Source organism: Salmo salar, chromosome ssa08, assembly GCF_905237065.1.
Source record: "Salmo salar chromosome ssa08, Ssal_v3.1, whole genome shotgun sequence".
NCBI classification, from domain to species: Eukaryota; Metazoa; Chordata; class Actinopteri; order Salmoniformes; family Salmonidae; genus Salmo; species Salmo salar.
In genome coordinates, this window is record NC_059449.1 from 25,261,147 (window position 1) to 25,286,220 (window position 25,074).

The 25,074-nt window shown below is 44.7% G+C and overlaps 1 protein-coding gene and 1 long non-coding RNA gene across 2 annotated transcripts in view; one reads left to right on the plus strand and one right to left on the minus strand.

Annotated features, from left to right (window-relative positions):
* The first annotated feature begins 2,001 nt into the window (after positions 1–2,001).
* The window catches only part of LOC106602098 (carboxypeptidase Z), a 30,296-nt gene continuing 7,223 nt past the window's right edge, over positions 2,002–25,074 (plus strand). Inside the window, 12 exon segments of the mRNA XM_045723068.1 lie at positions 2,002–2,292; positions 7,426–7,458; positions 12,485–12,536; positions 13,529–13,706; positions 15,127–15,174; positions 15,176–15,276; positions 16,395–16,532; positions 16,625–16,698; positions 17,322–17,518; positions 18,723–18,884; positions 21,205–21,363; positions 23,398–23,465. Of these exon segments, the coding sequence (XP_045579024.1) occupies positions 2,181–2,292; positions 7,426–7,458; positions 12,485–12,536; positions 13,529–13,706; positions 15,127–15,174; positions 15,176–15,276; positions 16,395–16,532; positions 16,625–16,698; positions 17,322–17,518; positions 18,723–18,884; positions 21,205–21,363; positions 23,398–23,465 (1,322 nt within the window). The 5' untranslated portion in view covers positions 2,002–2,180.
* Positions 21,990–22,448, minus strand: LOC123744245 (uncharacterized). The gene is made up of 3 exons (XR_006770841.1): positions 22,431–22,448; positions 22,066–22,118; positions 21,990–22,028 (listed from the first exon to the last, which is right to left on the minus strand). It is a non-coding gene; the product is annotated as an uncharacterized lncRNA (long non-coding RNA).

Genomic DNA, 25,074 nt, shown 5'->3' on the forward strand with positions numbered 1-25,074 from the left:
CACAGTGTGCCCTCTGCGACCACATGAGGTGCAGGAGCGACCTCCCCCTCCAGTCTTCCTGGCTGCTGCCCCCTATCTCCATAGGCGTGGGAGCAGGAGGACTGGAGGGTGGAATGAGCAGGGCCCGGGTCGGACGTCCGCGGGCGGCCAGCAGATTGTCCAGTCGGATGGACAGATCCACCAGTTGGTCCAGTGTGTGGGTCGTGTCCCGACAGGCTAATTCCCGGCGGACGTCCTCCCTCAAACTACAACGGTAGTGATCTATAAGGGCCCTCTCATTCCACCCTGCTCCCGCGGCCAGGGTCCGGAACTCGAGAGCGAAGTCCTGCGCGCTCCTCGTCTCCTGCCTCAGGTGAAACAGCCGCTCACCCGCCGCTCTCCCCTCCGGGGATGATCGAATACTGCCCGAAAGCGGCGGGTGAACTCTGGGTAGTTGTCCCTGGCTGAGTCCGGACTGTCCCACACGGCGTTTGCCCATTCCAGGGCCTTACCCGTGAGACAGGAGACGAGGACGCTGACGCTCTCCTCCCCGAGGGAGAGGGACGAACGGTCGCCAGGTATAACTCCAACTGGAGCAAGAAGCCCCTTACACCCAGCGGCCGTTCCATCGTACTCCCTGGGGGAGCGAGTTTCACCCCACTGGTACTGGGTGCTGTGGGTGCTGGTGGGGCGCAGGCTGTTGGCCTGCCGCGTTCAGGGGGCCGAGAGCGCGTCGGTCCCAGCTCTCCAGACGCGCCAACACCTGATCCATGGCGTTCCCCAGCCGGTGGAGCAGGGTGGAGTGTTGGTCTACGGTTTCCTCCATGGACATGGCTGGCGCTGAAGCTCCTGCTGACTCCATTTAGTTACGGTACGTGATTTCTGTCACGGGCTGGCTCGAGGAACAACAGGAGAGGTAGAGTCAGGCGCAGGAGACAGAGAGAGTTCGTGACCACCCTTCTTTATTTGAAGCACTGTACGTGGTCGACAAGGTATAGGGGCGCAGCCCTGAACGATTCTGCGGTGGTGTACACAAAATAAAAGAAACCACTGGCAGAAGGAAAAACTAAATACACGTTCTTACGAACACACAAAACCCGGACAAGCAACACAATCACGTACAACCACATACATCCTACGCTAACCTAAATAACCCCCCTTACTAATGACTAACCCAAAACAGGTGTGTGCCTACCTAGACCTAACCAAACGAAAGTGAAACAAAAAGGGATCGATGGTAGCTAGTAGGCCGGGCGACGACGACCGCCGAGCTCCGCCCGGCCGAGGAGGGGCGCCACCATCCGTCTGTCTCCTGGACAAACTCTCTGGGGACTAGATATACTGCCAACACACTGAGATACACACCATGCACACACACACACACACACCATGCACACACACACACACACACACACACACACACACACACACACACTATGCACACACACACACCATGCACAAACAGACCTGAAATTCCTCAGACAGCTTCCAGTAATAAGAGACGCTTCTCTCTGACGTCACAAAGTATAAACCAAGAGATCTTTACATTTAATCCACCCGTTCAACACACACAGTAAGGACATGTTTCTTTTCTCCGCCAACACACACACACACACACACACACACACACACACACACACACACACACACACACACACACACACACACACACACACACACACACACACACACACACACACACACACACACACACACACACACACACACACACACACACACACACACACACACACACACACACACACACACACACACACACCCTGGATGTCTTCTGTAATATGATCTACTGGAAGAGTATTCTCTTGATTTTCCTGGCTGTGGGGGTTCAAGGGGAGAGGGAGAGAGGGAGAAAAGAAACGTTTTTCAACTGTGGAAGGTAGGAGAGAGACAGAGAGACAGAGAGAGAATGAGAGAGAGAGAGCGAATGAGAGCAAATGAGAGCGAATGAGAGAGAGAGAGAGAGAGAGAGAGAGAGAGAGAGAGAGAGAGAGAGAGAGAAGAAAACGTTTTCATCTGTGAGAGGTAGGAGAAAGAGAGAGAGAGAGAGAGAGAGAGAACTTTTTCATCTGTGGGAGGAAGGAGAGAGAGACAGAGGAATTTAATCTGTGGGAAGTAGTGTAGTGTAATTACAGAGTGTATAGCAGACCTGTTCCACTCTGTACCAATCCTGCCACATCACTATGGATGCAACGGAATACAAGACGTTTTTAACCGTTTTTACCCTCTTCAATGTCCTGTCGATATGCTGGTGTGCCCCTCAACAGTTCTGCGAGCCTGGAGAGGACGCTTCGGGTAAAGTATTCATTCATCATCTTCATGACTGGTTATGCATCATGGAGCTTTTGAAGTAAGCCACGAGGTCATTTCTGAGACAATTGTCTTTTTTTTTTCTTCATGTGATTTTTTTATAAAAGTGGATAGTGTTTGTTTGCTACAGCCTCGCGATCTATCCAGATTAGCTACTCAGTGCTTCTACTTCTGCATGGCTTGCTGTTTGGGGTTTTATAGGCTGGGTTTCTGTATAGAAACGTTAATATGCACTGTCCCTTTAAAAATAAAACATTTACTCAAACTCAATATGAGTATTTCAAGTTAGGTTACTAGTATTTCAAGTCAGGTTAATAGTATTTCAAGTCAGGTTAATAGTATTTCATGTCAGGTTACTAGTATTTCAAATCAGGTTACTAGTATTTCAAGTCAGGTTACTAGAATTTCAAGTCAGGTTACTAGTATTTCAAGTCAGGTTACTAGTATTTCAAGTCAGGTTACTAGTATTTCAAGTCAGGTTACTAGTATTTCAAGTCAGGTTACTAGTATTTCAAGTCAGGTTACTAGTATTTCAAGTCAGGTTAATAGTATTTCAAGTCAGGTTACTAGTATTTCAAGTCAGGTTACTAGTATATCAAGTCAGGTTACTAGTATTTCAAGTCAGGTTAATAGTATTTCAAGTCAGGTTAATAGTATTTCAAGTCAGGTTAATAGTATTTCAAGTCAGGTTACTAGTATTTCAAGTCAGGTTACTAGTATATCAAGTCAGGTTACTAGTATTTCAAGTCAGGTTAATAGTATTTCAAGTCAGGTTAATAGTATTTCAAGTCAGGTTAATAGTATTTCAAGTCAGGTTACTAGTATTTCAAGTCAGGTTACTAGTATATCAAGTCAGGTTACTAGTATTTCAAGTCAGGTTAATAGTATTTCAAGTCAGATTAATAGTATTTTGAGTCCAACCCACAGTATCCGATTATAAGTGCAATATAATTCTATAAAAAATGTCAAAGTAAATGTCACCACAGATGTCGATGCTTCGTCTGTGTTGGTGTCTGACGTTCTATCCAGTGGCTTGCGAAAGTATTCACCCCCCTTGGCATTTTTCCTATTTTGTTGCCTTACAACCTGGAATTAAAATAGATTTTTTGGGTGGTTTGTATCATTTGATTGACACAACATGCCTACCGCTTTGAAGATGCAACATATTTTTTTATTGTGAAACAAACAAAAAATAAGACAAAAAAAACAGAAAAATTTGGCGTGGATAACTATTCACCCTCCCAAAGTCAGTACTTTGTAGAGCCACGTTTTGCAGCAATTAGAGCTGCAAGTCTCTTGGGGTATTTCTCTATAAGCTTGGCACATCTAGCCACTGGGATTTTTGCCCATTCTTCAAGGCAAAACTGCTCCAACTCCTTCAAGTTGGATGGGTTTCGCTGGTGTACAGCAATCTTTAACTCATATCACAGATTCTCAATTGGATTGAGGTCTGGGCTTTGACTAGGCCATTCTAAGACATTTAAATGTTTCCCCTTAAACTACTCGAGTGTTGCTTTAGCAGTATGCTTAGGGTCATTGTCCTGCTGGAACCTGAACCTACGTCCCAGTCTCAAGTCTCTGGAAGACTGAAACAGGTTTCCCTCAAGAATTTCCTTGTATTTAGCGCCATCCATCATTCCTTCAATTCTGACCAGTTTCCCAGTTCCTGCAGATTAAAAACATCCCCACAGCATGATGCTGCTGCCACCACCATGCTTCACTGTGGGGATGGTGTTCTCGGGGTGATGAGAGGTGTTGGGTTTGCGCCAGACATAGCGTTTTCCTTGATGGCCAAAAAGCTCAATTTTAGTCTCATCTGACCAGAGTACCTTCTTCCATATGTTTGGGGAATCTCCCACATGCCTTTTGGTGAACACCAAACGTGTTTGCTTATTTTTTTCTTTAAGCAATGGCTTTTTTCTGTCCACTCTTCCATAAAGCCCAGCTTTGTGTGGTGTACAGCTTAAAGTAGTCCCATGGACAGGTACTACAATCTCTGATGTGGAGCTTTGCAGCTCCTTCAGGGTTATCTTTGGTCTCTTTTTTGCCTCTCTGATTAATGCCCTCCTTGCTTGGTCCGTGAGTTTCGGTGGGCGGCCCTCTCTTGGCAGGTTTGTTGTGGTGCCATATTCTTTCCATTTTTTAATAATGGATTTAATGGTGCTCCGTGGGATGTTCAAAGTTTCTGATTTTTTTTTATAACCCAACTCTGATCTGTACTTCTCCACAACTTTGTCCCTGACCTGTTTGGAGAGCTCCTTGGTCTTCATGGTGCCGCTTGCTTGGTGGTGCCCCTTGCTTAGTGGTGTTGCAGACTCTGGGGCCTTTCAGAACAGGTGTACGTATACTGAGATCATGTGACACTTAGATTGAACACAGGTGGACTTTATTTAACTAAGTATGTGACTTCTGAAGGTAATAGGTTGTACCAGATCTTATTTAGGGGTTTCATAGCAAAGGGGGTGAATACAGTTGAAGCCGGAAGTTTACCTTAGCCAAATACAGTGGGCTCCAAAATGACTGGCACCCTTGACTGGCAATGCACAAACAATACTTAAACAAATATAAACAATATAATTATAGAGATAAACTCAAAATACCAACATGTGAGAAATACTGTACTTTATTAATGTTTCAATGGAACCAACCAAAATCATTTATTGATTTAATTAAAAATCAATGTCCTCCAAATCAAGGTTTCACAATTAATGGCACCCTTAAAGATTATTGTAAATAACATCTACCAAAATTAAACCACAAATTAAATTCCACTTATTTAAGTTTATCTAAGTCTTAAGGAACTATATTGAGCCATTACATCACTTCCTGTTTCACTAGGGTATAAAAATGAGGTCACACACATGCAATGTCCCGCTGTCATCCAACACCATGATGAAAACAAAAGATCTGGCAGTTCAAAAGAGACAGATGGTCGTAGACCTTCATGAATCTGGTAATGGCTACAAGAAGATCCACAAACGATTGAATATATCACTGAGCACTGTCAGGGCCATTATTAAAACATTCAAAAGATATGGAACAGTTGAAAACCTCACGGATAGAGGACGCAAATGCATTTTGCCCCCCCAGGATAGGGAGGAGGATGGTGAGAGAAGCAACAAAATCCCCAAGAATCACCGTGAAAGAATTGCAGGCCTTGGTGGCGTCTTGAGGTCACCAGGTTTCAAAAAGCCCCATCAGACGCCACCTCCACAACCACAGGCTCTTTGGAAGGGTTGCCAGAAGAAAGCCCTTTCTGACCCCAAGACACAGACGCAGCGCTTGGAGTTTGCCAAACGTCATTTAAATTATGACTGGAAGAATGTGCTCTGGTCAGATGAGACCAAAATGTAACGTTTTGGTCAGATACAGCATCGGCATGTTTGGAGTCGAAACAGAGATGCATACAAGGAGAGGCACCTCATACCCACGGTGAAATATGGAGGGGGTCAGTGATGTTTTGGGGCTGTTTTAATTCCAGAGGTCCAGAGGCACTGGTTAAGATTGATAGTATAATTAATTCCACCAAGTATCAGGCAATTTTGGCTGACAATCTGGTTGCCTCTGCCAGAAGGCTGGGACTTGGCCGTAGGTGGACTTTCCAACAAGACAATGACCCGAAACATACCTCAAGATCCACACAGAAATGATTCTGTGACAACAAAATCAATGTTCTGCCCTGGCCATCTCAGTCGCTGGACCTAAATCCAAACAAAAACCTGTGGGCTGAGTGGAAGAGGGCAGTTGATAAGCGCAAACCCAAGAATGTGAAGGATCTTGAAAGGATCTGCATAGAGGAATGGTACAAAATCCCTCCAAATGTGTTCCTTAACCTTGTCAAACATTACAGGAAAATACCATGCTGTTATCCTTACCAGAGGTGGTGGCACTAAGTACTAAATGAGGAGTGCCAATAATTATGAAACCTTGATTTTGGTTAAATTTATTTTGTATTAAATAATTGTATGATTTTGGTTGGTTCCATTGAAACATTAATAAAGTCCAGTATTTCTCACATGTTGGTATTGAGTTAATCTCTATAATTATATTGTTTATATTTTTAAAAGTATTGTTTGTGCATTGCCAGTCAGGGGTGCCAGTAATTTTGGGGCCCACTGTACATGGTAAGTCTGGGGGTTCTCAAGGAGATGTTAGAGAACCACTGCAGTAAGCTAAGTAAAGTCTGGGGGTTCTCCAGGAGAGGTTATAGAACCACTGCAGTAGGTTACATAAAGTCTGGGGTTCTCCAGGAGAGGTTGGGGAACCACTGCAGTAGTCTACATAAAGTCTGGGGGTTCTTCAGGAGAGGTTATAGAACCACTGCAGTAGGTTACATAAAATCTGAGGGTTCTCCGGGAGAGGTTATAGAACCACTGCAGTAGGCTACATAAAGTCTGGGGGTTCTCCAGGAAATGCTGGATATCACTGCAGTAGGTTACATAAAGTCTGGGGGTTCTTCAGGAGATGTTGGAGAACCACTGCAGTAGGCTAAATAAAGTCTGAGGGTTTTCGAGGAGAGGTTAGAGAACCACTGCAGTAGGCTGCATAAGGTCTGGGGGTTCTCCAGGAGAGGTTATAGAACCACTGCAGTCGGCTACATAACGTCTGGGGGTTCTTCAGGAGAGGTTATAGAACCACTGCAGTAGGTTACATAAAGTCTGGGGGTTCTCCAGGAGAGGTTATAGAACCACTGCAGTAGGTTACATAAAGTCTGGGGGTTCTTCAGGAGAGGTTATAGAACCACTGCAGTAGGTTACATAAAGTCTGGGGGTTCTCCAGGAGAGGTTGGAGAACCACTGCAGTAGTCTACATAAAGTCTGGGGGTTCTCCAGGAGAGGTTGGAGAACCACTGCAGTAGTCTACATAAAGTCTGGGGGTTCTCCAGGAGAGGTTGGAGAACCACTGCAGTAGTCTACATAAAGTCTGGGGGTTCTCCAGGAGAGGTTGGAGAACCACTGCAATAGGTTACATAAAGTCTGGGGGTTCTCCAGGAGAGGTTATAGAACCACTGCAGTAGGCTGCATAAAGTCTGGGGGTTCTCCAGGAGAGGTTATAGAACCACTGCAGTAGGCTACATGTACTTCTGTTATGATGTGTTCTGTATTTTGTATTTTGCAGGAAGATGCAACAACGGTCCAGATGAAGAAAAACGTAAGTGGTTCACTGAAGTTTTTATTCTTATAAGAAAATAAATAAATGTAAATATGGATTGTAAAATATATCTTATGTATGATAGTCTATGTCAACCGTATAGCAGTGCACTGTAGCTTACAGTGTTTATAGTGTACATACCACATGTGGATTTGTGTCAATAGACCTACAGTTGGAGTCGGAAGTTTACATACACTGAGGTTGGAGTCATTAAAACTAGTTTTTCAACCACTCCACAAATTTCTTGTTAACAAACTATAGTTTTGGCAAGTTGGTTAGGACACCTACTTTGTGCATGACACAAGTAATTTTTCCAACAATTGTTTACAGACAGATTATTTCACTTATAATTCAATGTATCACAATTTCACTGGGTTAGACGTTTGCATACAGTAAGTTGACTGTGCCTTTAAACAGCTTGGAAAATTCCAGAAAATGATGTCATGGCTTTAGAAGCTTCTGATAGGCTAATTCACATAATTTGAGTCAATTGGAGGTGTACCTGTGGATGTATTTCAAGGCCTACTTTCAAACTCAGTGCCTCTTTGCTTGACATCATGGGAAAATCAAAAGAAATCAGCCAAGACCTCAGAAAAAAATTGTAGACATCACCAAGTCTGGTTCATCCTTGGGAGCAATTTCCAAATGCCTGAAGGTACCACGTTCATCTGTACAAACAATAGTACGCAAGTATAAACACCATGAGACCACGCAGCCGTCATACCGCTCAGGAAGGAGACGCATTCTGTCTCCTAGAGATGAACGTACTTTGGTGCGAAAAGTGCAAATCAATCCCAGAACAACAGCAAAGGACCTTGTGAAGATGCTGGAGGAAACAGGTACAAAAGTATCTATATCCACAGTAAAATTAGTCCTATATCGACATAACCTGAAAGGCCGCTCAGCAAGGAAGAAGCCGCTGCTCCAAAACTGCCATAAAAAAGCCAGACTACGGTTTGCAACTGCACATGGAGACAAAGATATTACTTTTTGGAGAAATGTCCTCTGGTTTGATGAAACAAAAATATAACTTTTTGGCCATAATGACCATCGTTATGTTTGGAGGAAAAAGAGGGAGGCTTGCAAGCCAAAGAACACCATCCCAACCATGAAGCACAGAGGGTGGCAGCATCATGTTGTGTGGGTGCTATGCGGCAGGAGAGACTGGTGCATTTCACAAAATAGATGGCATCATGAGGCAGGAAAATGATGTGGATATATTGAAGCAACATCTCGAGACATCAGTCAGGAAGTTGAAGCTTGGTCACAAGTGGGTCTTCCAAATGGACAATGACCCCAAGAATACTTCCAAAGTTGTGGCAAAATGGCTTAAAGACAACAAAGTCAAGGTATTAGAGTGGCCATCACAAAGCCCTGACCTCAATCCTATAGAAAGTGTGTGGGCAGAACTGAAAAAGCGTGTGCGAGCAAGGAGTCCTACAAACCTGACTCAGTTACACCAGCTCTGTCAGGAGGAATGGGCCAAAATTCACCCAACTTATTGTGGGGAAACTTGTGGAAGGATACCCGCAACGTTTGACCCAAGTTAAATAATTTAAAGGCAATGCTACCAAATACTAACTGAGTGTATGTAAACTTCTTACCCACTGGGAATGTGATGAATGAAATAAAATCTGAAACAAATCATTCTCTCTACTATTATTTTGACATTTCACATTCTTAAAATAAAGTGGTGATCCTAACTGACCTAAGAAGGGGAATTGTTACTCTGATTAAATGTCAGGAATTGTGAAAACTGAGTTTAAATGTATTTGGCTAAGGTGTATGTAAACTTCCCGACTTCAACTGTATATGTCTGTATATTCTGTTTATTGTCTGTGTATTCTGTTTGTTGTCTGTATATTCTGTATGTTGTCTGTATATTCTGTATGTTGTCTGTATATTCTGTATGTTGTCTGTATATTCTGTTAATTGTCTGTATGTTCTGTTTATTGTCTGTATGTTCTGTATGTTGTCTGTATATTCTGTATGTTGTCTGTATATTCTGTATGTTGTCTGTATATTCTGTTTATTGTCTGTATATTCTGTATGTTGTCTGTATGTTCTGTATGTTCTGTTTATTGTCTGTATGTTCTGTTTATTGTCTGTATTTTTATTCTGTATATTCTGTTTGTTGTCTGTATTCTGTATATTCTGTTTATTGTCTGTATGTTCTGTTTATTGTCTGTATGTTCTGTTTAATGTCTGTATATTCTGTTTATTGTCTGTATGTTCTGTATGTTCTGTTTATTGTCTGTATGTTCTGTTTATTGTCTGTATGTTCTGTTTATTGTCTGTATGTTCTGTTTATTGTCTGTATATTCTGTTTATTGTCTGTATGTTCTGTTTATTGTCTGTATATTCTGTTTATTGTCTGTATATTCTGTTTATTGTCTGTATATTCTGTATGTTGTCTGTATGTTCTGTATGTTCTGTTTATTGTCTGTATGTTCTGTTTATTGTCTGTATGTTCTGTTTATTGTCTGTATGTTCTGTTTATTGTCTGTATATTCTGTATGTTGTCTGTATTTTCTGTATGTTCTGTTTATTGTCTGTATATTCTGTATGTTGTCTGTATGTTCTGTATGTTCTGTTTATTGTCTGTATGTTCTGTTTATTGTCTGTATATTCTGTTTATTGTCTGTATGTTCTGTTTATTGTCTGTATGTTCTGTTTATTGTCTGTATATTCTGTTTATTGTCTGTATGTTCTGTTTATTGTCTGTATGTTCTGTTTATTGTCTGTATGTTCTGTTTATTGTCTATATATTCTGTTTATTGTCTGTATATTCTGTTTATTGTCTGTATATTCTGTTTGTTGTCTGTATGTTCTGTATAGTCTGTTTATTGTCTATATATTCTGTTTGTTGTCTGTATGTTCTGTTTATTGTCTATATATTCTGTTTATTGTCTATATATTCTGTTTATTGTCTGTATATTCTGTTTATTGTCTGTATATTCTGTTTGTTGTCTGTATGTTCTGTATAGTCTGTTTATTGTCTGTATATTCTGTTTGTTGTCTGTATGTTCTGTATAGTCTGTTTATTGTCTATATATTCTGTTTGTTGTCTGTATGTTCTGTTTATTGTCTGTATGTTCTGTTTATTGTCTGTATATTCTGTATATTCTGTTTATTGTCTATATAGTCTGTTTATTGTCTGTATGTTCTGTTTATTGTCTGTATGTTCTGTATAGTCTGTTTATTGTCTGTATGTTCTGTTTATTGTCTGTATGTTCTGTATATTCTGTTTATTGTCTGTATATTCTGTTTATTGTCTGTATGTTCTGTATGTTCTGTTTGTTGTCTGTATATTCTGTTTATTGTCTCTATATTCTGTTTGTTGTTTATTGGCAGTACCCTTTAACAGAGTCAAATTCCTTTACATGCAAATGTAGCAGGATGGAACAAGCTTGTACATAGATGTCTGTGTGCATCCCAAATGGCAGACTGTTGACCATATAGTGCACTACTTCTGCCCAGGGGCCATAGGGACTAGGGTGCCGTTTGGAACACCTCCGTAGTCTCAGAGAGGGCAGGAACATTAGTTAGGACCTGTGGGGGGGATGTTCTGTACGGTCACCTGTCTGTCTGGGATGATGTAAAATACAATTATATAGATATCACTTCAGGAGATAACAGAGATATGTACTGTTAATAAAAAAAAAAAAATTGTAACGTTCAGAGAATGATATTTAAAAACAAATTCATTCTAGGCAGAGTTGCAAATAAAAAAGCCATATCTCAGATTGGCCAATAAAAAGAAAACATTATGATGGGCAAAAGAACACAGGCACCGGACAGAGGAACTCTGCCTAGAAGGCCAGCATTCCGGAGTCGCCTCTTCACTGTTGACGTTGAGACTGGTGTTTTGCGGGTACTATTTAATGAAGCTGCCAGTTGAGGACCTGTGAGGTGTCTGTTTCTCAAACTAGACACTCAAATGTATTTGTCCTCATGCTCAGTTGTGCACCGGGGCCTCCCACTCCTCTTTCTATTCTGGTTAGAGCCAGTTTGCGCTGTTCTGTGAAGGGAGTAGTACACAGCGTTGTAAGAGATCTTCAGTTTCTTGGCAATTTCCCGCATGGAATAGCCTTCATTTCTCAGAACAAGAATAGACCGACGAGTTTCAGAAGAAAGTTATTTGTTTCTGGCCATTTTGAGCCCGTAATCGAACTCACAAATGCTGATGCTCCAGATACTCAACTAGTTTAAAGAAGGCCAGTTTTATTGCTTCTTTAAATAGGACAACAGTTTTCAGCTGGGCTAACTTAACTGCAAAAGGGGTTTCTAATGATCAATCAGCCTTTTAAAATGAACCTAACTGCAACGTTCTCAGAACCTCCCTGCAACGTTCTCAGAACCTCCCTGCAACGTTCTCAGAACCTCCCTGCAACGTTCTCAGAACCTCCCTGCAACCTAAAAATGTATGTTCCAAGAACAGGCAAAATGTTCCATTTTACATGTCAGGAAACCTATGTCTTCGTTCCCAGAACGAATGAGAAACCAAAAACGTACTTTCCCACAACTTCCAAGGATCCAAATGTGCTGCTAGCTGGGTAAAGTCCCTTAGGTCTTGAGTAAGTCCTATAACATCATTTAATCAACAAAGTAGACAGTAAAGTGTGACCAGGTTCAGTTGCCAAACGTTGTCCAACAATGCAGATAGAAATGCCATGACTACAGCCGACATGACTCCTAGTTCTACGTGTCAGATAAGCATGTTTGTTCTACATAACATATTTCTATCTGAACGTTCCAAAATGTTGTGTCCTCTTCTTACCCCTAACCCTCCTCCCTCCTCTCTCCACTGCAGCAGTGTGTTCAGAGATTAACCTGGGTTACTCCTCTTACCCCTAACCCTCCTCCCTCCTCTATCCACTGCAGCAGTGTGTTCAGAGATTAACCTGGGTTACTCCTCTTACCCCTAACCCTCCTCCCTCCTCTCTCCACTGCAGCAGTGTGTTCAGAGATTAACCTGGGTTACTCCTCTTACCCCTAACCCTCCTCCCTCCTCTCTCCACTGCAGCAGTGTGTTCAGAGATTAACCTGGGTTACTGCAACGACCTGGACTACTCCAGGTGAGTCTTCAGGTTATCCTCCCTTACTATAGACAGAGTGTTGTTGTGAAAATGTAATACCGAGAGAGACTTGTTCTTGGTCATTTCTTCAAACGATCATCTTTATTTTAATATCGATTTAATTATTGCAGCAATGAGACCGTCAGCCCACCAGTCTTCACTGACTGTTAGACTGAGAGTCTAGCCTTTACAGACGATGCACAGTTTTTATATAGCTGATACCAAGATTGCTTAGTCAGTCACTTCTAACCTTCCCATAAGCCACCTTGGTTATCTACACAGGATGGTATTTTACTTAGTTTCCCAGATGCCTGGAGGATGAGACGATGAGGCATTGCTCTTAACTCTTCCAGGCTCTCTCTATCTGGAGTCACACACACCACCTATTGTCTATAGAATGCTAACTTTTAGGTTTTTATCACCAACACAAATCATTTGTCAGCTTCAAGCTCTCTCTAGTAGAACCCATGTCCTCAACACCCAGACTAGCTGCAGGGTGCAGAGTGGAGACCATAAAACACAGCATTAGCAGGACAGAAATACCTTACTGTTCGTTAAGTAAATCATTGTTACATAGCAAACAAATAAGGTGAATACATAATTTTTCCCTCACAGTGTGCATCCCAAGTGGCACACTATTCCCTATGTAGTGCAGTACTTTTGACCAGGGCCCATAGGGGGTTCCCTCCCTTACCCTAGGGTGAAGATATTTCCCACATGGAAATGAAAGAGAATCACTTTGTTTGAGAAAAACATGACCAATATGTCCTCATCTACTTGACTGATTCCCTGACTGATCGACAGACTGATTCACAGATTGATTGACTAACTGACTAATTGATTAATTAATTGATTGGTTGATTGACCTGATTGATTGACTGTTCAACAGACTGATCGTCAGATTGACAGATTAACAGACCACTCAAACGACGGACTGATCGACCGATCGACCAATCAACCAATTGATCAATTGCTCATCTCCTGTCTCCTAGGACCATCTTCCCTAACATTCTAGGTCAGCGGTCTCGTCATGAGGTGGAGTCTGGAGCTGAGTACCTCCTCCTCTCTGTGATCCATGGTCTCCTCAACGGGGAGTGTTCCCCTGACATCCGTCTGCTGGGGTGCTCCGTCCTCGCCCCGCGCTGCCAAGACCTACCCAACCCCGCACCCGTCAAGGTGTGTCCCAGCTAGCACATTTAGTTCCAGCCTCGCACCAGTCAAGGTGTGTCCCAGCTAGCACATTTAGTTCCAGCCTCTGACCGGTCAAGGTGTGTCCCAGCTAGCACATTTAGTTCCAGCCTCGCACCGGTCAAGGTGTGTCCCAGCTAGCACATTTAGTTCCAGCCTCGCACCGTTTAAGGTGTGTCCCAGCTAGCACATTTAGTTCCAGCCTCTCACCAGTCAAGGTGTGTCCCAGCTAGCACATTTAGTTCCAGCCTCGCACCCGTCAAGGTGTGTCTCAGCTAGCACATTTAGTTCCAGCCTCGCACCCGTCAAGGTGTGTCCCAGCTAGCACATTTAGTTCCAGCCTCAAGGTGTGTCCCAGCTAACACATTTAGTTCCAGCCTCTGACCGGTCAAGGTGTGTCCCAGCTAGCACATTTAGTTCCAGCCTCTCACCAGTCAAGGTGTGTCCCAGCTAGCACATTTAGTTCCAGCCTCTGACCGGTCAAGGTGTGTCCCAGCTAGCACATTTAGTTCCAGCCTCGCACCGGTCAAGGTGTGTCCCAGATAGCACATTTAGTTCCAGCCTCTCACCAGTCAAGGTGTGTCCCAGCTAGCACATTTAGTTCCAGCCTCTGACCGGTCAAGGTGTGTCCCAGATAGCACATTTAGTTCCAGCCTCGCACCGGTCAAGGTGTGTCCCAGCTAGCACATTTAGTTCCAGCCTCGCACCCGTCAAGGTGTGTACCAGCTAGCACATTTAGTTCCAGCCTCTCACAGGTCAAGGTGTGTCCCAGCTAGCACATTTAGTTCCAGCATCGCACCGGTCAAGGTGTGTCCCAGCTAGCACATTTAGTTCCAGCCTCGCACCAGTCAAGGTGTGTCCCAGCTAGCACATTTTGTTCCAGCCTCAAGGTGTGTCCCAGCTAGCACATTTAGTTCCAGCCTCTCACCAGTCAAGGTGTGTCCCAGCTAGCACATTTAGTTCCAGCCTCTCACCGGTCAAGGTGTGTCCCAGCTAGCACATTTAGTTCCAGCCTCGCACCCGTCAAGGTGTGTCCCAGCTAGCACATTTAGTTCCAGCCTCTCACCAGTCAAGGTGTGTCCCAGCTAGCACATTTAGTTCCAGCCTCTCACCAGTCAAGGTGTGTCCCAGCTAGCACATTTAGTTCCAGCCTCTCACCGGTCAAGGTGTGTCCCAGCTAGCACATTTAGTTCCAGCCTCGCACCCGTCAAGGTGTGTCCCAGCTAACACATTTAGTTCCAGCCTCTCACAGGTCAAGGTGTGTGTGCTAGAGGGGTTGGAAACAGGATGGGTGTCCATTTCGTATGGATTAATACAGTATTCTGCTTCTCCTCCTCATATTCCCCGCTTCTTCTTCTTCTCCTTCTTCCCCCTTCTTCTTCTTCTTCTTCTTCTTCTAAAGTCATGCCGCAGTACATGTGAGGCGGTGAGGAAGGGGTGTGGCCACGCCGTTCGAGGGCATCGACATGGCGTGGCCTTACTTCCTAGACTGTGACCGATTCTTCGCCAGCGAACAGGAAGGCTGTCACGACCCGCTGGCGCCCGTTAAGAGGTAGCCCTACCGGAATTCTACATGTTAAAAAAAACTTGTTGAATATACAATAATTACACAATAAGAGTTTTTAATGTACTGTAACACAAATTGAATTTTAACATGTTAAACATGCATTCTACCCTGTCTTACAAAATAAGAGTTTTTACTGTACTGTAACACAAATATAATTTTTACACATTAAACATACATTCTACCTTGTCTTAGCATTCACAAATACCTGAAAAGCTAGTTTGGACGGAGTGCATTTTTAGTTCCTAAATACATTACAAATGTATTTGAAAGAGCTTATCAAGTAATTTAACATGACATGGACGAAACATCGGAGCAATCGTAATGTGTGTCCTCCCCTTTTTTAAATTTTCGCCTAAAACGACATACCCAAATCTACCTGCCTGTAGCTCAGGACCTGAAGCAAGGATATGCATATTATTGGTACCATTTGAAAGGAAACACTTTGAAGTTTGTGGAAATGTGATAGGATTGTAGGAGAGTATAACACATCAGATCTGGTAAAAGATAATACAAAGAAAAAACCAACCGTTCTTCTGTATCTTTTATGTATCATCATCTTTGAAATGCAAGAGAAAGGCCATAATGTATTATTCCAGCCCAGCTGCAATTTAGATTTTGGCCCCTAGATGGCAGCAGTGTATGTGCAAAGTTTTAGACTGATCCAATGAACATTGCATTTCTGTTTAAAATGTTGTATCAAGACTGCCCAATTGTGCCTAATTTGTTTATTAATAACTTTGCATGTTCAAAACTGTGCACTCTCCTCAAACAATAGCATGGTATTATTTCACTGTAATAGCTACTGTAGATTAGACTGTGCAGTTAGATTAACAAGAATTTAAGCTTTCTGCCCATATCAGATATGTCTATGTTATGGGAGATGTTCTTGTTACTTACAACCTCATGCTAATCGCATTAGCCTACGTTAGCTCAACCGTCCCGTGGAAGGGACACCGATCCCGAATAAGTTTTAAAATGTGTTTCAGAAAACCAGTTATGATCAATTCAGCTAATCTCCCACCCCCTTCCTCCCTATCTCTCTCCCACCCCCTTCCTCCCTATCTCCCCCCTCCCTCCTCCTTTGCCCTCCCCCTCTCAGCCAGACAGGAAGTGGCTTTCTCCAACCTGTCTCCAGACGAACCTTCCACCATCATTCAGTTCACATACCACTCCAACGCCCAGATGTACAGCGTTCTGAAGAGGACTGCTGCCAAGTGCTCTCACATCTCCCGCACCTACAGGTACTGCCTGTGTTCTGCTGCTGTTTACTTTGACAGGAAATATCCCCTCAGGGATGGATAAACTACTGATCTGTGTGTCTATATATCTACAGTATCGGACGCAGCACAGAGGGGAAAGACCTCCTGGCCATAGAGTTCACAGACAACCCCGGAGGGCACGAACTGCGTGAGTGTGTAATGATTTCTGGGGTTTGAAACGCACAGCAATGAGGCAAGTCAGCTAGGGAGCCCATTGGTTCAGGGCTAGTTGAGTATCTCCTGTGTTTTAAATCCTATTGGTACAGGGCTAGTTGAGTATCTCCTGTGTCTTAAATCCTATTGGTACAGGGCTAGTTGAGTATCTCCTGTGTCTTAAATCCTATTGGTACAGGGCTAGTTGAGTATCTCCTGTGTTTTAAATCCTATTGGTTCAGGGCTAGTTGAGTATCTCCTGTGTTTTAAATCCTATTGGTACAGGGCTAGTTGAGGATCTCCTGTGTTTTAAATCCTATTGGTACAGGGCTAGTTGAGGACCTCCTGTGTCTTAAATCCTATTGGTACAGGGCTAGTTGAGGACCTCCTGTGTCTTAAATCCTATTGGTACAGGGCTAGTTGAGTATCTCCTGTGTTTTAAATCCTATTGGTACAGGGCTAGTTGAGTACCTCCTGTGTCTTAAATCCTATTGGTACAGGGCTAGTTGAGTACCTCCTGTGTCTTCTAACATGAACTTTGACACAGGTTTTGTCTTGAGCAATTCCTTTCCTGTGTTTCTCACCCCCTCCTTACTCCCCCATCCCCCCCCCCCTCAGTGGAACCAGAGATCAAGTTGGTTGGCAACATGCATGGCAACGAGGTCCTGGGTCGTCAGTTGCTGCTCTACCTGGCCCAGTACCTGTGTTCCGAGTATCTCCTTGGCAACCAGCGTATCCAGACGCTCGTAAACACCACGCGCATCCACATCCTGGCATCCATGAACCCCGACGGTTACGAGCTGGCGGCCGCCGAGGTAGAGGATAGCAACGACCCGGAACAACAACCACACCACAACCAGGAAGTAAATCACAAATAAATAAAAAACGTCTAAGCCGGGTCCGACCAACCGCCGCGTAGAGATAGAAAGAGGCCACACCTCCTATCTTCTCCATTATATAGCGTCTGTGACAGCATGTGTTGGGGCACTCTCTTTCTAAGCCTGCCTCTTTTCCAACTGCCTATCATCTACCTGAGCTCTCCTATTGGTTCAGCCCCTCCCACTACCAGAGAGACAGAGTGATAGTGTCCTTAACCAATCAACAAAAAGCAGTCAGTAAGACTGTTGTCATGGAAATGCAGTGCCATTTATTTATTTTTGTAACTGTGTTTAACGTCGAAGAAATAACACTGATAGAAATCTCAAAAATGTTTTTCTTAAAATTACAAATAGTACGTGTTTAATAGATAGAACGTCTAGTTGTTGTTCTCCCCAACAGCTGGCAGTGGGAAGCTCTATTCTCTTCATCATCATGTTGTCAAACGAGGGATTTCTGGGCTATCTTCTTCACAGAAACAGCATGTCATGTCCTGTCCAACTACTGACAGGACTCCCGGGTGGCGCTGCCGTCTAAGGCGCTGCATCAAAGTCCCAGAAGTGTCACTACAGACACCCTGGTTCGAATCCAGGCCATATCACAACCGGCTGTGATGGGGAATCCCATAGGGCGGCGCACAATTGACCCAGCGTCGTCCAGGTTTGGCCAGTGTAGGCCGTCACTTTAAATAAGAATTTGTTCTTAACTGACTTGTCTAGTTAAGTAAAGGTTTAAATAAAAAAAGTTTACTGGACAACTTGTTCTCTCCAGACGGATTACATAGTCTGTCCCTAAATGATGCCCTGTATAGGGAACGATCATGTGACTTGACTGGGAAAATCTCTGGGCCCTCTTCCGGGTCACATGGTCAATGAAACACTTCTGACCTCTTATATTCATCCTGTCCAATCACATTCTTCTCATCGACGTGTCTTCCATTACCCATGATGCTTCACTCTTCACTCCTCCCCGTCACGCTCCTGCAGGGTCGTGTGGTGTTGAACCATGTCTAGGGTCACGACCTTTACCCTCTGTGTGTGTTTCTACGTCTGTGTGTTTGTGTAGGGTCACGACCTTTACCCTCTGTGTGTGTCTGTGTGTTTGTGTAGGGTCACGACCTTTACCCTCTGTGTGTTTGTGTAGGGTCACGAGCTCAACGGTTGGACTGTGGGTCGCACCAACGCTCAGAACCTAGACTTGAACCGGAACTTTCCTGACCTGACGTCTATTCTCTACCGGAATCGTAGGATCAAACGGTTCCGCACCGACCACATCCCCATCCCAGACTCTTACTGGTTTGGTAAGGTATGTATCAACGTCTTGCTACATTGGTGTCGGTAGTGGGATGGCGCCAGTGAGGCCATTGGAGAGGTGTGTACACATGAGGGATCTAACTAGCATCTCTATAGCAAGTCCCTCAGGTGTAGGTACATCTCAGATGGAATGGGAAATTAGCTTTCTGTTGATGTTGGAAAGTATAGGACATTCGTACTGTTTTGGTAATCTATAGGACATTCCTACTGTTTTGGTAAGGTACAGGACATTCCTACTGTTTTGGTAATGTACAGGACATTCCTACTGTTTTGGTAAGGTACAGGACATTCCTACTGTTTTGGTAATGTACAGGATATTCCTACTGTTTTGGTAAGGTACAGGACATTCCTACTGTTTTGGTAAGGTACAGGACATTCCTACTGTTTTGGTAATCTATAGGACATTCCTACTGTTTTGGTAATGTACAGGATATTCCTACTGTTTTGGTAAGGTACAGGACATTCCTACTGTTTTGGTAATCTATAGGACATTCCTACTGTTTTGGTAATCTATAGGACATTCCTACTGTTTTGGTAAGGTACAGGACATTCCTACTGTTTTGGTAATCTATAGGACATTCCTACTGTTTTGGTAATGTACAGGATATTCCTACTGTTTTGGTAAGGTACAGGACATTCCTACTGTTTTGGTAATGTACAGGATATTCCTACTGTTTTGGTAAGGTACAGGACATTCCTACTGTTTTGGTAATGTACAGGACATTCCTACTGTTTTGGTAATCTATAGGACAGTCCTACTGTTTTGGTAATATACAGGACATTCCTACTGTTTTGGAAAGGTACAGGGCATTCCTGCTGTTTTGGTAATGTACAGGATATTCCTACTGTTTTGGTAAGGTACAGGACATTCCTACTGTTTTGGTAATCTATAGGACATTCCTACTGTTTTGGTAATCTATAGGACAGTCCTACTGTTTTGGTAATATACAGGACATTCCTACTGTTTTGGTAAGGTACAGGACATTCCTACTGTTTTGGTAATCTATAGGACATTCCTACTGTTTTGGTAATGTACAGGATAGTCCTACTGTTTCGGTAAGGTACAGGACATTCCCACTGTTTTGGTAAGGTACAGGATAATCCTACTGTTTTGGTAATGTACAGGATAATCCTGCTGTTTTGGTAATGTACAGGATAATCCTACTGTTTTGGTAAGGTACAGGACATTCCTACTGTTTTGGTAATGTACAGGTAAGGTAAGGTACAGGTAAGGTAAGGTACAGGTAAGGTAAGGTACAGGACATTCCTACTGTTTTGGTAAGGTACAGGTAAGGTAAGGTACAGGACATTCCTACTGTTTTGGTAAGGTACAGGTAAGGGAAGGTACAGGTAAGGTAAGGTAAGGTAAGGGAAGGTACAGGTAAGGTACAGGACATTCCTACTGTTTTGGTAAGGTACAGGTAAGGTAAGGTACAGGTAAGGTAAGGTACAGGTAAGGTAAGGTACAGGTAAGGGAAGGTACAGGTAAGGGAAGGTACAAGTAAGGGAAGGTACAGGTAAGGAAGGTACAGGTAAGGGAAGGTACAGGTAAGGTACAGGTAAGGGAAGGTACAGGTAAGGGAAGGTACAGGTAAGGGAAGGTACAGGTAAGGGAAGGTACAGGTAAGGGAAGGTACAGGTAAGGGAAGGTACAGGTAAGGGAAGGTACAGGTAAGGGAAGGTACAGGTAAGGAAGGTACAGGTAAGGGAAGGTACAGGTAAGGGAAGGTACAGGTAAGGGAAGGTACAGGTAAGGTACAGGTAAGGGAAGGTACAGGTAAGGGAAGGTACAGGTAAGGGAAGGTACAGGTAAGGGAAGGTACAGGTAAGGTACAGGTAAGGGAAGGTACAGGTAAGGAAGGTACAGGTAAGGGAAGGTACAGGTAAGGAAGGTACAGGTAAGGAAGGTACAGGTAAGGGAAGGTACAGGTAAGGTACAGGTAAGGGAAGGTACAGGTAAGGGAAGGTACAGGTAAGGGAAGGTACAGGTAAGGGAAGGTACAGGTAAGGGAAGGTACAGGTAAGGGAAGGTACAGGTAAGGGAAGGTACAGGTAAGGGAAGGGAAGGTACAGGTAAGTGATATGTGTAATTTGCCTGATCTGACAAATAATGTAAGTATTTTGGTCCTGATCTGTGAAGGGGAAAACACCCATCTCTCTCATGTCACTCAGACAGTGTGAGGTGGTCATCCTCTGAATAACTGTTGTCTGCTGTTTGTAAAGAAATAGACAGCTGATCCTGCTGCTTGGACAGGGAAAAACTCTCCTCTCTTCTCCTCTCTCATCTTCTACTCTCTCCTGTCATCTCTCAGGTAGCTTCAGAGACCTATGCAGTGATGAAGTGGATCAGGTCTGTGCCGTTTGTCCAGTCTGCTAGCCTCCATGGAGGAGAGCTGGTGATCTCTTATCCCTTTGACTTCTCTAGACACCTCTATGAAGAGAGGATGTTCTCCCCTACACCTGATGAACAGGTACCCTGTCCTGTCCTACACCTGACCAACAGGTACCCTGTCCTGTCCTCCACCTGACCAACAGGTACCCTGTCCTCCACCTGACCAACAGGTACCCTGTCCTACACCTGACCACCAGGTACCCTGTCCTGTCCTACACCTGACCAACAGGTACCCTGTCCTACACCTGACCAACAGGTACCCTGTCCTACACCTGACCAACAGGTACCCTGTCCTGTCCTACACCTGACCAACAGGTACCCTGTCCTGTCCTCCACCTGACCAACAGGTAACCTGTCCTACACCTGACCAACTGGTACCCTGTCCTGTCCTACACCTGACCAACTGGCACCCTGTCCTACACCTGACCAACAGGTACACTGTCCTACACCTGACCAACAGGTACCCTGTCCTGTCCTACACCTGACCAACAGGTAACATGTCCTACACCTGACCAACAGGTACCCTGTCCTGTCCTACACCTGACCAACAGCTAACCTGTTCTATACTTGACCAACTGGTACCCTGTCCTGTCCTACACCTGACCACCAGGTACCCTGTCCTACACCTGACCACCAGGTACCCTGTCCTACACCTGACCACCAGGTACCCTGTCCTACACCTGACCAACAGGTACCCTGTCCTGTCCTGTCCTACACCTGACCACCAGGTACCCTGTCCTACACCTGACCAACAGGTACCCTGTCCTGTCCTGTCCTACACCTGACCACCAGGTACCCTGTCCTACACCTGACCAACAGGTACCCTGTCCTGTCCTACACCTGACCAACAGGTACCCTGTCCTGTTCTACACCTGACCAACAGGTACCCTGTCCTGTCCTACACCTCACCAACAGGTACCCTGTCCTCCACCTGACCAACAGGTACCCTGTCCTCCACCTGACCAACAGGCACCCTGTCCTACACCTGACCAACAGGTACCCTGTCCTGTTCTACACCTGACCAACAGGTAACCTGTCCTACACCTGACCAACAGGTACCCTGTCCTACACCTGACCAACAGGTAACCTGTCTTTCACCTGACCAACTGGTACCCTGTCCTGTCCTACACCTGACCAACAGGTAACCTGTCCTACACCTGACCAACTGGTACCCTGTCCTACACCTGACCAACTGGTACCCTGTCCTGTCCTACACCTGACCAACAGGTAACCTGTCCTCCACCTGACCAACAGGTACCCTGTCCTGTCCTCCACCTGACCAACAGGTACCCTGTCCTGTCCTCCACCTGACCAACAGGTACCCTGTCCTGTCCTACACCTGACCAACAGGGACCCTGTCCTACACCTGACCAACAGGTACCCAGTCCTGTCCTACACCTGACCAACAGGTACCCTGTCCTGTCCTCCACCTTACCAACAGGTACCCTGTCCTGTCCTCCACCTGACCAACAGCTACCCTGTCCTACACCTGACCACCAGGTACCCTGTCCTGTCCTACACCTGACCAACAGATACCCTGTCCTACACCTGACCAACTGGTACCCTGTCCTACACCTGACCACCAGGTACCCTGTCCTGTCCTACACCTGACCAACAGGCACCCTGTCCTACACCTGACCAACAGGTACCCTGTCCTGTCCTACACCTGACCAACAGGTACCCTGTCCTACACCTGACCAACAGGTACCCTGTCCTACACCTGATGAACAGGTACCCTGTCCTGTCCTACACCTGACCAACAGGTACCCTGTCCTGTCCTACACCTGACCAACAGGTACCCTGTCCTGTCCTACACCTGACCAACAGGTACCCTGTCCTGTCCTACACCTGACCAACAGGTACCCTGTCCTACACCTGACCAACAGGTACCCTGTCCTACACCTGATGAACAGGTACCCTGTCCTACACCTCACCAACAGGTACCCTGTCTTTCAGCTGACCACCAGGTACCCTATTTCGTATTTAGTGCACTACTTTGGACCCATAGTGCTATTTGGGACGAACACATACTTTATGTCAGGTATGAAAACCTCTTCTGTTCCCAGGCCAGAAAATGCCATTCTGAAGAGTTTGACTGTGTCCCTCTCTGCAGGCGTTTAAGCAGCTGGCCCGGACGTACGCAGACTCTCACGCCAGCATGGCCGACAACAACACAGAGAGGTGATTATATTCCTAGCTATTTTTATGAATGATTATAATACCCCCTGTTACATTACCTATATATTTTATATTCTAGGTGTGGAGCGTCCTCCATCAGGAGCAGAGGTCTCCTCCTCCTCCTCCTCTCCTCCTCATAACATTACTGCTAGATGACATATATAGTGTATATTCTAGGTGTGGAGCGTCCTTCATCAGGAGCAGAGGTCTCCTCCTCCTCCTCCTCTCCTCCTCATAACATTACTGCTAGATGACATATATATTTTATATTCTAGGTGTGGAGCGTCCTTCATCAGGAGCAGAGGTCTCCTCCTCCTCCTCCTCTCCTCCTCATAACATTACTGCTAGATGACATATATATTGTATATTCTAGGTGTGGAGCGTCCTTCATCAGGAGCAGAGGTCTCCTCCTCCTCCTCCTCTCCTCCTCATAACATTACTGCTAGATGACCTATATAGTGTATATTCTAGTTGTGGAGCGTCCTTCATCAGGAGCGGAGGTCTCCTCCTCCTCCTCCTCTCCTCCTCATAACATTACTGCTAGATGACCTATATATTGTATATTCTAGTTGTGGAGCGTCCTTCATCAGGAGCAGAGGTCTCCTCCTCCTCCTCCTCTCCTCCTCATAACATTACTGCTAGATGACCTATATATTGTATATTCTAGGTGTGGAGCGTCCTTCATCAGGAGCAGAGGTCTCCTCCTCCTCCTCCTCTCCTCCTCATAACATTACTGCTAGATGACCTATATATTGTATATTCTAGGTGTGGAGCGTCCTTCATCAGGAGCAGAGGTCTCCTCCTCCTCCTCCTCTCCTCCTCATAACATTACTGCTAGATGACATATATATTGTATATTCTAGGTGTGGAGCGTCCTTCATCAGGAGCAGAGGTCTCCTCCTCCTCCTCCTCTCCTCCTCATAACATTACTGCTAGATGACCTATATATTGTATATTCTAGGTGTGGAGCGTCCTTCATCAGGAGCGGAGGTCTCCTCCTCCTCCTCTCCTCCTCCTCATAACATTACTGCTAGATGACATATATATTGTATATTCTAGGTGTGGAGCGTCCTTCATCAGGAGCGGAGGTCTCCTCCTCCTCCTCTCCTCCTCGAAACATTACTACTAGATGACCTATATATTGTATATTCTAGTTGTGGAGCGTCCTTCATCAGGTGCGGAGGTCTCCTCCTCCTCCTCCTCTCCTCCTCATAACATTACTGCTAGATGACATATATAGTGTATATTCTAGGTGTGGAGCGTCCTTCATCAGGAGCGGAGGTCTCCTCCTCCTCCTCCTCTCCTCCTCATAACATTACTGCTAGATGACATATATATTGTATATTCTAGTTGTGGAGCGTCCTTCATCAGGTGCGGAGGTCTCCTCCTCCTCCTCCTCTCCTCCTCGAAACATTACTGCTAGATGACCTATATATTGTATATTCTAGGTGTGGAGCGTCCTTCATCAGGAGCAGAGGTCTCCTCCTCCTCTCCTCCTCGAAACATTACTGCTAGATGACCTATATATTGTATATTCTAGGTGTGGAGCGTCCTTCATCAGGAGCAGAGGTCTCCTCCTCCTCCTCCTCTCCTCCTCATAACATTACTGCTA